This window comes from Diplotaxodon limnothrissa, linkage group LG11 (assembly GCF_057381915.1).
Source record: "Diplotaxodon limnothrissa isolate DT_005_m linkage group LG11, D_limnothrissa_male_GT1.1, whole genome shotgun sequence".
Lineage (NCBI taxonomy): Eukaryota > Metazoa > Chordata > Actinopteri > Cichliformes > Cichlidae > Diplotaxodon > Diplotaxodon limnothrissa.
The window spans coordinates 39,848,935-39,863,574 of NC_140606.1; the positions used below are offsets into that span (position 1 = coordinate 39,848,935).

General features: G+C 45.6%; 1 protein-coding gene across 1 annotated transcript; it reads right to left on the reverse strand.

The window, feature by feature from the left end:
• Positions 1–1,006: 1,006 nt before the first annotated feature.
• Positions 1,007–14,123, reverse strand: kcnv1 (potassium voltage-gated channel modifier subfamily V member 1). The gene is made up of 4 exons (XM_085366754.1): positions 14,003–14,123; positions 8,681–9,007; positions 5,387–6,054; positions 1,007–1,936 (listed from the first exon to the last, which is right to left on the reverse strand). Exons 2-4 carry the CDS (start codon positions 8,992–8,994, stop codon positions 1,425–1,427), a joined length of 1,494 nt encoding a protein of 497 aa, XP_085222880.1. The 5' UTR covers positions 8,995–9,007; positions 14,003–14,123; the 3' UTR covers positions 1,007–1,424.
• Positions 14,124–14,640: the final 517 nt, after the last annotated feature.

The following is a 14,640-nucleotide window of genomic DNA, read 5'->3' on the forward strand; positions in this document are numbered from 1 at the left end:
GCCTCCCAGTCTGAGAACGGATTTTTATCTCACTGAGCTAAAACACAGGTCAACCCGGCAAGGAAAATCAGTGAGGCCACTGATAATATGGCAGAAATGGGCAAAAAATATTGCAAAAAAAAAATTCAATATCTCAAAAAGTATAGAAGTTATGAGCACCAAAAGATATAGCCGTCATTAGCAGAAATAGCAGAATTTTTTTAAAGTTTGAACGGTATAAATAGCACAAAAACTGTGGGAGTAGTTGCGACTCAAAAAACGTACGGAAGCGACAGGAATAATAACTAGAAAAATTTGCATTTCCTGCGAAAATGCTGTGTGGATGCCTTAAGGGCTGAAGATATTTGCTGAAAAAAGCTGAAAAAGTTGAAAAAAAAAAAAGCAAAAAAATGTTGTCCTGAGCAGGATTCGAACCTGGCCCTTCTGGTACGCAAGGCAGGTTCTCATCTCCCTGCGCCAAACTCTTTCTCACAAAGAAGAGGTGGAGAGACTGACAATTGTGCTGAAATGGTAAATGGTAAATGGCCTGTATTTATATAGCGCTTTACTAGTCCCTAAGGACCCCAAAGCGCTTTACATATCCAGTCATCCACCCATTCACACACACATTCACACACTGGTGATGGCAAATGAGCAGAAGAGGCTGAGAATTGTGCTGATAAGAGGTGAAAAGGCTAAACATTTGGCAGAAAAGAGGTGAATCAGAAGAATTTCTGCTGAAAAGAGGTAAAGAAGCAAAAAGATGAGCTGAAAAGAGGTGTAGAAGCAGAAGTGTTTGCTGAAGATGGCTGAATTGAATGACATAATAATATTAGTGTAATAACATTATAATAACAGCTGATGACATAATAATAATGATGATGATGATGATATACTAATGTTCGTTAGTAATGAGTAATTTTATAATGATGGCTAGCTTTCAGTTAATCTCCTCCCCCCGAGTCTGTATTTTATTTACCTTCCACATCGACACCATGACAGAAATGAATCACAAACCATCCTTGAATAAAGCTTTATTGATCGTGACGATGATGATTGAACACAACGTTCATTGCCTCTGAGGGAAACGTGTGAATGTAGCTTAAGATCAAAGCACAGATTTAATGTTAGACATCTGAGACGTGTAAGACAAACCCAACAGCCAATCAGAACAAGCCTGAGTGCGCTCATCTGAGTATTGTTCAGACTTGCAGAGTTACACCCACTGCGCATCAGGAAGACATCTGCGCCACCTGCTTTATTTTGGGGGCGGGACTAATGTTCAGAGAGAAAATGTGTTTTGTAAATAAATTCATGAGTTAAACGGGAACACGCTGCTGCTGGACACATACGTGACACACCGAATGTACAGCGTGCTGCTGCTGGGGTCATCGTGTGTGCGTTTCTCAGAGGGGTCAGAGGTCATAGGGGCGGGGCTGTTCTTGCTACCACCATAGCTCGTCGCCCCCGCTGCTTCTAGTGCTCGCCCTCTCCCGCCCGTGCAGCCTCATCATCTCCAGCACACTCCGGGCATAGGCGTCCCTCAGGTTCACGCCCGGCCCCGCCTCCCCCACCGAGCCACGGGCCAGCCGCTTCAGCATCTCGCCGTGTCGTATCGCCGCCTCCTTCACCTTCAGGGTGAAGTAGCAGGCAGAGAAGCGGTCGTTGATGATGGCGATGGGGAGCGCCAGGATTAGGATCCCAGACAGGATGCAGAGGAAGGCGAGCACCTTACCCACCGCCGTGTCGGGCCGCACGTCCCCGTAGCCCACCGTGGTCATAGACGTGGTCGCCCACCACCAGGCGGTGGGAACGCTGGTGAAGGTGGTGGCAGGAAGGTCGTGCTCCAGGGCGAAGACTGCGGTCGCGAAGATGGAGATGCCCACACCGAGGAAGAGGAGCAGAAGGCCGACCTCCTCGTAGCACTGCGCGATGGTCATACCGAGAGACTTCAAACCTGGAAGGAAGAGAGACGGAGGTCACAGACGGCGTTTATACACCTCTTACTATTATTGATCCTGTTTTCTCACGACTTCCTCCCCCTAACCCAACAGCTCCCTTCCTGAGCTTGGTTCTGCTGCACGCTTCTTCCTGTTCCAAGCGAGTTTTTCCTTCCCGCTGTCGCCAAAGTCTGATTCTCTGGATTATTGCAGGGCCTACCTCACAATATAAAGATCCTCAAGGCAAGTTGTTATGGTTCTTTGAATATATATGTAATGTGACAATTCATCCATCCATTCGCTCCCGCTTATCCTTTTCAGGGTCGCGGGGGGTGCTGGAGCCTATCCCAGCTGTCATAGGGTGAGAGGCGGGGTACACCCTGGACAGGTCGCCAGTCTGTCACAGTGACAGACAACCATTCACTCCCACATTCACACCTATGGGCAATTTAGATTTTTCAATTCACCTGTCCCCACAAAGAGCATGTCTTTGGACTGTGGGACGAAACTGGAGAACCCGGGGAGAACCCACGCAAACACGGGAAGAATGTGCAAACTCCTCCTATATATATATATGTATGTATATATACATATATATATATATATATATATATATATATATAGGTATAAAAAAAAACACCCAGCACGCCCCTGCGGGCGGTTTATCCTTCAAGCTCGGGTCCTCTACCAGAGGCCTGGGAGCTTGAGGGTCCTGCGCAGTATCTTAGCTGTTCCCAGGACTGCGCTCTTCTGGACAGAGATCTCCGATGTTGTTCCCGGGATCTGCTGGAGCCACTCGCCTAGCTTGGGAGTCACCGCACCTAGTGCTCCGATTACCACGGGGACCACCGTTACCTTCACCCTCCACATCCTCTCGAGCTCTTCTCTGAGCCCTTGGTATTTCTCCAGCTTCTCGTGTTCCTTCTTCCTGATATTGCTGTCATTGGGAACCGCTACATCGATCACTACGGCCGTCTTCTTCTGTTTGTCTACCACCACTATGTCCGGTTGGTTAGCCACCACCATTTTGTCCGTCTGTATCTGGAAGTCCCACAGGATCTTAGCTCGGTCATTCTCCACCACCCTTGGGGGCATCTCCCATTTTGACCTCGGGACTTCCAGGTTATACTCGGCACAGATGTTCCTGTACACTATGCCGGCCACTTGGTTATGGCGTTCCATGTATGCCTTGCCTGCTAGCATCTTGCACCCTGCTGTTATGGGCTGGATTGTCTCTGGGGCATCTTTACACAGCCTGCACCTGGGGTCTTGCCTGGTGTGATAGACCCCAGCCTCTATGGATCTTGTGCTCAGAGCTTGTTCTTGTGCTGCCATGATTAGTTCCTCTGTGCTGTCTTTCAGTCCAGCTTTGTCCAGCCACTGGTAGGATTTCTGGATATCAGCCACCTCCTCTATCTGCCGGTGGTACATACCGTGCAGGGGCCTGTCCTTCCATGGTGGTTCCTCGTCTCCCTCCTCTTTCTTGGGTTTCTGCTGCCTGAGGTATTCACTGAGCACTCGGTCAGTTGGGGCCATCTTCCCAATGTATTCTTGGATGTTCGTTCGTTCGTGTATATATATATACATATATATATATATATATATATATATATATATATATATATATATATATATATATATATATATATGGTAAAAAAAAAAATATATATATATGTATGTATATATATTTTTACCATATATATGTATATATACACATATATGGTAAAAATATATATATATATAAAAAGCTTTCTGGAATGTTCATTTCACAACGTCAGGGTTTGGAGATCCTGGTGATATTGTTGGATCTTCAGTCCTGATCTTTAGTTCCCTCGGTGGTTCCCGATTGTTTTTAGGTCACAGGAGATGAAGCCTCTTCAGGACTCTGGCGTGTGATGTGCTCAGTGAGTGTGTTTGTGCAGCAGACCGTTAGTCACCCTCAGCTGTTATACCTGCAGATTACACTTGTAACCTATTTTTCTCTCAGTTTTACAGCCCGACTTCAGTCTTTGCCTTTTCTCTGTATTATTTATTTCAATAGTTTAAGATGATTAAAGTTCCTCCCTCTGCCTTTTCCTTTTATTATTCATGAGCTGAGTCCAGGGATGATCAGCCTTCCCCAAATCACTCAGATCAAAGCGCTCGTACGTCAGCCTGACACACTCGGGCTCACGTAATCATACTTCCTCGCTCATTCGCCAGGATGAGAATCTATATATATTCTGGTCTTTGTTGTCCTCGGAGAACCTCCCGGCTGTAATCTCACAGCAGCGGCTTCGCTCTGACAGGATTTCCATTTCTTCTTCTCTCCCCGGATCTTTGCATCATGCCTTAAATCCGTCACATGCAGCGCTCTAATAAAACTGCCATTTCAGGCGAGTCTGATCTCACACCTACTTTTACAGGAACTGATTTCACACTCCAACCCTCTGCACATCCTCCTTCACTACATCCATGAACCTCCACCTGCCTGCAGCTCAGACCATCTCAGCCTCTCTGACTCTGAGCCGTCCCTCACGTCCAGCCTGCTCACTGAACACCTGAACACCTTCAGCTCGGCTCCACCCATCACAGCAGGTCTCACCTTCATCCTTTGACCTTCCCTTTTCACGGTGTCCTTCTGTCACACTTGCCTCCACCCGCTCCACCTGCCTGCACTCTCTTCGTCACCTCTCTGTAGACGGTTGAGCCCAGGTATTTAAACTCATCCTCTGCTCCAGCATGTTCACCTGCCTCTCTCTCATTCGCACACATGGATTGTTTCATCTTCTACAACTTTCATTCCTTTTCTCTCCAGGCTCACCTCCACCTCTGCAGAGCAGACCTCCACCTGCTCTAAGCTCTCACTGGAGATCATAAAGACTCCTGCCTGACATCATCTGCAAACAGGAAGGGCCTCAGAGCAGATCCCTGATGTACTCCCACCTCCACCTTTATCCCAGCTGTCACTCATACGCACCCTCACCACTGTCTCATAAACAGTGCAAATGAAGGCTTTCAGGTGCTGATGTGGTATTTTGTGCTAAAACCTAAAGATAACTAGTGCTGCTGCGATGCACATGCAGAGCAGGAAAGCCTTTAAAGTAACTCATTAACAATTATCATTGACCGGCTGGAATACATCCAACACGTTTCATTTCTCCTTTGTTAAGATATTTGAGTTTAAAGAAAAGACAGAGCAGCTGGAAATGTGATAAGAGTCAGTGAGACTGATCCTTTCTTAGAGTATTTGAATCTGAAAGGTGTCTGAAGAAAACCCAGCAATCATATGACCCCGATTGAGCAGCACTTTGGCGACAGTGGGAAGGAAAAACTCCCTTTTAACAGGAAGAAACCTCCAGCAGAACCAGGCTCAGGGAGGGGCGGGGCCATCTGCTGTGATTGGTTGGGGTGAGAGAAGGAAGACAGGATAAAGACATGCTGTGGAAGAGAGACAGAGGTTAATAACAGGTATGAGGAGTTTTTACCTGTCAAGTGCCGGCCCAGCTTCAGCATGCGGAGCGACCTCAGGAGGCGGAGCACCTGCACCACACGGCCCATGTTCTCCAGCTCAGTGGATCCTCCGTGGAGGTTCTCCACCGCCAGTGTCACGTAGAACGGGAGGATGGCGAGCAGATCGATCACGTTGGGAATGCTCCGACTGAATCGGCACTTGTCCCTAACGCAGAGGAACCGAAGCACCAGCTCGATCGTGAACCACACGACACACACGTATTCCAGGGCGTCGAAGAGCAGCGGAGCGCCGATGCCGAGGCCGCCCACTCCAAAGTCCTCACCTAAGTCCAGCGAGATGAGCACCATGTTGATGACCGACAACACCACGAAGAACATCGAGAGCGAGCCAAAGGTCCGAGCAGCGCGCGATGACTCGGGTTTCTCAAGGACGTCCCAGAGGCGGCGGCGAGTGCCTGGGCAGGCGACGCCCGCAAAGTCCTCATCCCCATCGTCGGCATCGAGCTCCCGTTGTACCTCGAGGCTTTCCTTCTGCTCCTTGCGGCGGTAGTAGCGCTCACGGCAGCAGGGGTTGATGCAGAGCTCGTCGATGCCCCAGTACTCGATCTCCTGCAGGAAGGAGATCTCACACAGCTCCTCCATGACGTGCAGGTGACCCGTCTGGTAGTAGTTCATCACGTACCTGTGGACAAACACAAAGACACAGGTGAGCTCAGTCTGCACGACTCTGACTGAAGAAACAGTCCAAACAAACATCCAGAGTCTGGATCAGAGCAGTTCAGGGTGACGGTCCAAGCAGAGACCTGCCAGGCTTCAGTGCTGTTCTCCTGCATCCTTCTAAAGTCCAGCAGGGGGCGACTCCTCTGAAGCCTGATTGGACAGAAGTCTACGAGGAGGTGATCCCCCTGCTTAGCCGATCTCTGGGCTCAGTGACGTCCGTCCTTGTGGCTTGAAAGAGCCTTGGCGTCCTTCATCTGAGATAAACCAAAGTCCTCTAATCGTCACCTGTTCATGGAGCCAAAATAAAATTTATAAGGTGAACACGACCGCCGCCATGTCTCTTATGTTAGTGAAATCTCACCATATTGGCGTGATGAACGAAAGGTGGATTAAACTAAAAACCAGGACAGAGTCATGTGGTAGCGACCGCAGAAGTAGACAGGAAGTCCCGCTAAAGGGACTTCAGTCAGACTGAGACCAGAAACCCATCAGGACGGAAGGACTGAGCTCAGAGATCAGCTGAGCAGGAGGAACACCTCGTCAGAGACTTCTGTCCAATCAGAGGAGCCGCCCCCTGCTGGATATCACAGTATATGTTCATAAACCTTCAAATTTATTTGGTTTAAATTAGAGATGGACTGATCCGATATTACCTATCAGTATCGGTCCGATACTGACCTAAATTACTGGATCGGATAACGGAGAGAAATAAAAAATGTAATTCGATCCATTAAATATCAGAAAAGCACCTCACAAAACTTGCAATACAGCGTAACTCAGCTCATAACCGTAGCACATGGGAGCAGTGTGGTCACGTGATCGAGCGGCTGTGTGTATTTGTAGCCTCGCTACCAAACCAGCATTTCATCCCCGAGAGAAGTAAGTTCATCTCTGAATGTTTGTAAAGCATTCCAGCGTTAAGCTTAACAACTGATATATATGGAGCGACTGCCTCCCCCTCCCTCTCCTGTTGCTGCTTCAATCATGATCAATGATCAGCTGATCATCTCTCTTGTTTGTTTTTGGCCCACTTTGCAGCAGAAAGAGGAAACCAGCGGCTGAACAACAGCAGAACGTTTAAGCTTGATCAGCTGTTGTTAGAATTTATTTATTATTACTTTCTACTCGAGGATCCTTTTCTACGCAGCTGACGGCTGTAACTGTGCAGGGGCGGATCTAGCAAAGTTTAGCCAGGGGGGCCGATAGGGCATGAACAGGGAAAAGGGGGCACAAAGACATACTTTTCTTTCTTATTCTCATTTAAAATGTCGGCTTTTAATAAATAATTATCTGAATCTTACAACCAAAGTTTGAATCTGATGTAAAATGTATAGAAGTCCATTACTGTATATAGTAACTATTAAGTCTAATATACCCTAGTAAGCTATAGTACTTTTTCCTTTGGGAACCATCTGTGCAGTCTGCAGTTTTGTTGAAGAAAGATGTTGAATCTATTTAATTATTCTTGAAAAATAATTGATTTCTGTGCATTTTTTTCCACCCTGCATCAAATTAAAGTTGATTACATCGATTAAGCATCATGAGGTGGAGGGTGGGAGGTTCCCTATTTTTTTTTTTTTTTTGCTGGGAGTTTGCAGCCCTATTAGTTAGGTTGCTTAATATTTCTGCTAAGTTCTCTTTAAAATACCAGAACAGGGAGGATGGAGCAGGTTTAAGTTTATTAGATTGATCAGTTTTGCTGAACTGTGAAATATTTTGGGTGCAGTGTATTTTTTGCATACAGGTATAACAGAATAGCTTTAGTGTTTTGTTTATTTAAACTTGAGTATGAACTTATACAAAATGCAGTAAGATATTAAAAAAACAGTTTTATTGATTAAAAACACTATATCGGATTCATATCGGTATCAGCCGATATCCAAATTTATGATATCAGTATCGGACATAAAAAAGTGGTATCGTGCCATCTCTACTTTAAATCAGATGTCATGAAACAAGAAGAAGAAAAGACAGAAGGAAACTTTATTTTCCCGTGTTCAGAGCCCGTCACCGTCTGAGCGCGCCCGATCAAGGCACGATGCTTGCCGTCAGCGTGCCGGACGTGACCCTGCTATTTTACTGCAGAAAACTGAGCCGACTGAGCATGCTCACTCTTCACTTCTTCACCCTTACTAATCTGAACAGAGGTCACCTGAACATAGACCGCCAGGTGTGAAGTGAAGCTTCCTCTGAGCGATGGCAAAGATAAAAGGGAAGAAATGCGATCGAATTTTAAATCAGATGTCATAAAAATATAAAAACAGACAACAACACCTAAAAATCTGCCTGTGTGTTGATGGTGTTGTCATGGTAATCTGAAATCCCGGCCACATGATGAAAACAAAAACGCTGAACTCAAACCAACTCTGGAAGCTAAAAAACCCTCAAATAATTTATTTAAATAAAAACTAATAAAAAATAGAAACCTATAAAGTCTGCAGCTCTGAGTGCTCTTACATTTAGTTTTTAATTTTACGAGTCATCAGCGCCGTGTCTACAGCAGCTACAGGCAGGCCAGCACAAGCACATTAACTTTAAACTTTAACTTTAAACTCGTTGTCTCTGCAAGGAGAAAGAGCGCCACCTACTGGAAAGCCTGGGAGTTCCTGTCAAAGAAGAATTCGTTCTCCAGGAAGTCGGCATCGTCGCAGAGCTCCAGCGCCGAGTCTCGGCTGCAGCAGGCCAGTTTCCCCAGCCGGGTCTCCGGGTAGGACGCCAGCAGATCCTGCGACAGCATGTAGCGACTCCCGCCAACGTTGATGATGAAGAAGTTGAGTGTGTCGCTGACGCAGGACGCCGTCCGCTCGCTGAGGAAAACGCTTGACTCCAAAGAGACCAGGGAGGCGGTGTCGCCACACACCTCCGACCCCAGACCAGCCATCGAACTGGAGAAGACGCTCATGGTGGAGGAGGAGCTGGAGGAGCACAGGGGTGAGAAGACAGCATTTGGCCAACAGGGGGCACACTGACATGCATACAGCGGCCTGGTTGTTGTTTACGCTTAAATCCTCAACAACACTGCTGACTGGTGGAATCGGCTCCTGTCAGGAAGCATTGACGTGTTTATGAGTAGAAACTGCTGAATAAACATGAGCGACTTTAATCCTGCTGCTGGAGCATCGAGAGAGGATGTGATTGTTAAAGAAAGCAGCGAGTCAGTCCCCAAAAACCTTTCTCTGTACCCGTAAACACCCGATTACTCTTTTGTTACTAAGAACGGAGAGCAGGAGCTGGAAGAAAGGAACGAGACGTGTCGCTGTATGCAGATGAGACTCTGTTATGTGTTGAGGGGAGGATGCTAAGTACGTGCGCCGGCAGCATGGACGAATCAGAGAGAAGAGAATCAGGCTGAAAGCATGAAGCAGATCTGCGCTGTATGGAAATATCGCAGCGAGCAGTCCTAAGTAATCTGATGAATCTCTTCCTGTCACCATTCATTCCTTTTTCTGTGGTGTCTCTGTCCAAATTTGTCATTCTTACTCTGAATGTTCCACGAGGAGAGAGCGAGGTGCTGTCCACCACCTGAAAGCGCTGCTGGGTGTGGTTGGCTCAGACGTGTGAATCACTAATGAAGCGTCCCAGTGGACTCTCTGATGTGTGGACGTAAACTCACTTCCTGTTTGACAGTATTGGCTGTGAAGCCTGAGAACAGCAGGGGGTCGAGTGTCGACACATTTTAACAACAAATGTATAGATACCCCCCCCCCCCCCCCCCCCCCTCCTAAAATGGTTTGTTCCAGCTCTCCCCTGCTCTGGCTCCAGCACCGTTGCTGCCAGAGCGATGGTGGCTGAGACGCAGCGGAGCGGAGGTGTTAGTGCCTGCCTCAACCCTTAGATGCACATGTGGGGTCAAAAATGACCCCACAGGTTGTTTTTCTTCGAAATCTTTAAAATGCAAAGTTGTAATATATTCATATTCCAGGTATTCCTCATAAAATATGTGTGTAACATGAGGCCATTTGCATTTTTTTTTCATTAATTTATAAAAAATGCAGTTTTTGTATCACTACCCCACTCTTCCACAAGTGGGGTCAGAAATGACCCCAAGCAGTTCCTCTGGAATCTTCTATGAAACTTTCATTCCTAGCATCTCTGACTGACCCACTTACACTTCTGATGGATCAAGAATTAATTTTTACACAGTAACATACATGATTTATAGTCAGGGCTGCACATAAGTGGTCTGCAGGTGCACATTCGCTGTCAAAATAAAAGTATTCAGAGAATACGCGCTTCTTTTGCGGTGGAGGAACACCAAAGTAATTGCTTACGGAGCTTGCTTCTTCGACATCTTTAAGAGTTCTGAACAAATGTCTGTCCTCCTCCAGAACATCTAATGTACGCAAACGAGCATCCCAACTTCTTATCTGGTGCGTGTCTTTTATTTTGACAGCGAATGTGCACCTGTGGACCATTTATGTGCAGCCCTGTTTATAGTTTCCTGTGCATTTCAAACATTGTCCTTTCTGATGTTTTTTTTTAATATCTAAAGTAACACGGCCGCTATGAGGCCAGCTAGGATCCCTGTGGCCCTACAAATGATCCAGGACGGATGGGATGAAGAGCCCGTCAGAGGCATTGACTCAGAATCTGACATCTAAGATATAGAGGACCCAGAGTATTGTCCCCCCCCCCCCCCCCCCTCCCCACTGAACAAGCCAGTCAGACACAGAATGAGCCCCTCTTACTGCTCTAGCCACAATATTCTGAATTAGTCAGCCAGGGCTTGCACCTGGGTCTACTACTGTCTCCCCAGTAAATGCATGGAAGATGTTCATGTCTGATAATATAATAGAAGAGGTGCTGACATGCACAAACATGGAGGCACGAAGAGTCGCCACAGACAGGGGGAAAGAGTGGAAAAATGTAATCAAACATAAGCTCCTGGCCTTCATTTGATTGACCATCCTTGCAGGAAGTGAGACGAACTGGGATGTACCAGTCGGTGTGCTTTTTGGGAGTCCTCTGCATAACCCATTGTACAAGGCCACTATGTCAATTCAAAGATTTAAAGATATTCGCCCGTCTTGCACTTTGATGACAAGAGGACCAGAGCCTACCGACTGAAAACAAACCACGTGGCAGCTTTCAGCTACATATGGGGCCTGTTCCTGGTCAACTGCAGGCAGAAATTCATCCTCAGTGACTGTGTTACAGTGGATGAACAACTTGTGCCTTTCAGAGGGAAGACCGAGCTCCTGCAGTATATGCAGAGCAAGCATACAAAAGTGATACAAGTGATACAAAAACTGCAATTTCTTAAAATTAATGAAAAAATAAATAAAAATGCAAAGTGCCTCATGTCACAAACATGTTTTATGAGGAACACCTCAAATATGAAAATATTACAACTCTTTGTTTTAAAGATTTGGAAGAATAACAACTGCGTTTATAGCAAAATGCATTGTTTCTATTTGGGGTCATTTTTGACCCCACTCGTGGAAGAGTGTAGGTACTGGTAGGATGTCTGTGAAGGTTCTCAGTCATCCAGGTCATCGTAGTCAAAGGAGCTTGCAAAGAAAAGCGTCTGGACTTCTTTAAGTTGCTTGAAGACGTTTCACCTCTCATCCGAGAAGCTTCTTCAGTTCTAAGGTCAAATGGTGGAGAGTCCCAGATATAAACCTAGTGGGAGTGACCCCCCACAGAGGTAGAGTACTGGTAGGTTGTGCATCCAAGGGTTAAAACAGGACATATTAGCTGCATTTAACCTTCAGTTGCTCTTTATATAGTTGGTAGGAGTCAGAACATGTTTCTTTTTAGCTGAAAAACAGGTAACCTGCAGTGTTGGAAACATGTTTTCTTACAATGTTTGCTGCCCTACAATCCGACCTGCTCTGTAGTAAAATCAGCGACATTTGACCGTCCTGTTGCTCCCATTGAAATGTATACAGCCTGTTTAAAACCTAAAACTTAAAATTGTCTGCAGCCTGCTGTTGTTACCACTGTCCTGTTTGAAATGGGTACTAACTGACTGGATGCCCATTAACCTTATAACTCCTGTTGTGTGTGTGTGTGTGTGTGTGTGTGTGTGTGTGTGTGTGTGTGTGTGTGTGTGTGTGTGTGTTTTGGGGCCACCCTGGGGCGCACACATGTCAGTGCGCCCCAGGGTGGCTGTGGCTACAATGTAGCTTGCCAGCATCAGTGTATGAATGTGTGGATGACTACTAAAGCGCTATACAAATACAGGCCATTTACCATTGTTTTTGTGCAGACAGCCAGGTTCATAATGGATATAAGGAAGTTTTTTTTCAAAAAAAAGAGCCACATTCAGGTAAAAGTGTAAAATCAAATGATCCCTCAATCAAGAATAATGTTGGATCTGTTTCAATATTTATATCTTTTATTAGATGTTCGTGTGGTTTGGTTATTTTCCTTTTGGTTGAAACTAAACTGAGAGAGGAGTATTTTTAGTATTTTTTCATATTAATGTAATTTTTCATCTAGTTGAATCTATTTGTGTTCGATTGTCAGTCCAAAGAGGGAACGTGAGGAGAAAGTACAAGGTCAGGAAGAACCAGGTAAGCAAACAGACAGGGAGCAGTGACAGGCAGAAACTGTGAAACTGACAAAGAGAAAAACCTGATTTTGCTCACAGTCTGGAAGTTGTGTCCTCCCTGTATTAAAGCTGCTAAACAGAATCTGCTAAACAAACTGGGCTGAAACACTTTGACCCTCTTTAACAACATCCCAACATAACATTATCATTGATCGGGGAGATTAAAATTAATGATATATTTGTATGTGGTTCAGCCACAACTCTACTAAAACCTCAGCCAGTAACAGGTCGGCCAACCTTTGGACCATCCAGTTGTCTGTATGACTGCCGCAGTACGTGCATCACATGTGCTCACTATCAGAAAGAGCCAAACAGCCCTGGTGGAGCGAGCAGCTGTAAAGAGAAGCAGATGCTCTGTTTCTAAAAGTGTTTTAAGCTTGTTTCAAAGATTCTGTACAGCAGCTTTAAATGTTTTCCAAAAGCACACACACACTTATCAGTGTTTCTCACACTTGTTACAGTGTGGACCACCTGATAAAAGGTCAAGCTGTCCCAAGCACCACTATGAAAGCATGAAAGTCATAAATCTTACAACACAAAATTAGTCTTATTAAATTAGTAAAATTAGTATCTGCAGTAAAGATTTTTATTTGTAATAATTTATTCTGTTTTGGGAGCGTTTTTTATGTATCTGTATTATATTATACACACACATTAAAAGTGAATCTCTGTCCAAAAAACGCAGTCAGTTTACTTTTTACTATGAGCATCATTCATTATTCTCCCAGTAATTAAGGTTAGCATATATATTTTTCTATTCCAATCCATTCTTCTTTAGCAGCATTTAAATAACCTTTATCAGATTTGATGGTTTTGTTACAGACTTTTCAAAAAAGTGTTTTGCTTTTCTTTCACAGATGTGGGATTAAATTGTGTTCAAATGTGCAAAACAGTGATGTCATGTTTTGTGACGAGGACCCAGGCACAGAGAGACTTGATGAATTTAAGAATCTTATGATTTATCTTGCCTGGCTGGGCAGCTCTCACCCCCAAAGCTCTAATGCTTGAATCGCCCCTGACCTGTTTACAGGAAGACGATGACGGTGATGATGAAGATGATCAAACCAGCAGCAGAACATGAAACATTTCCCTCCGGGACTTGAGGAGAACACAAACACACCTCAGTTTACACCCCCCACCCCCACCCCCCAGGTTAAAGTGACAGTTTGGGTCTTTTATTAAAAGCTTAAAATCTTCGTTTAAGCAAAGAGTCGATGACTCCGTTTGGAGAGAGTCTTTGCATCAGCTGCAGATTACAGACGTGTCCTAAAACACATGCACAGAAATGACAGGTCACAGTTTTCAGACCACCTGAGAGCTGCTTCAGTGAAAACACCTCAGCTGACGGACTCACCTGCTCCAAATGAAGAGGCGATAGCTCCACGTCCTCACATGCTGACAGCAGAGAGAAAGTCCAGCTGGTGTCAGAGACGAGGAGGTGTTCAGAGAGGAGGTCTGTAGCAGGAGGACCTGGCGCTCCCTCCAGCTCTCTGCTCTCTCTGATTCGCGGTGTGCTTTTAAAACTGAGGCTGTAGGTATGGAGGCCGCTTAGTGACACACTGCAGTATGAGGTGGCAAACAAGCAGCACCCAGAGAGCAGCGGTGCAGACGTGTGAGCGTGCATGAAGATGAATAAAGCAAGTACTGATATTCCAGTCATGACTGATGTCACATCTTCAGCATCAGTGTTAAAGTGATGTTGGTCATCACAGCTGTGAGTATCAGGACTGAGTATCAGGACTGAGTATCATGGATGAGTATCATGGCTGAGTATCAGGACTGAGTATCATGGCTGAGTATCATGGCTGAATATCGTGGCTGAGTATCAGGACTGAGTATCGTGGCTGAGTATCAGGACTGAGTATCATGGCTGAGTATCGTGGCTGAGTATCATGGCTGAGTATCAGAACTGAGTATCGTGGCTGAGTATCAGGACTGAGTATCAGGACTGAGTATCATGGATGAGTATCAGGACTGAGTATCGTGGCTGAG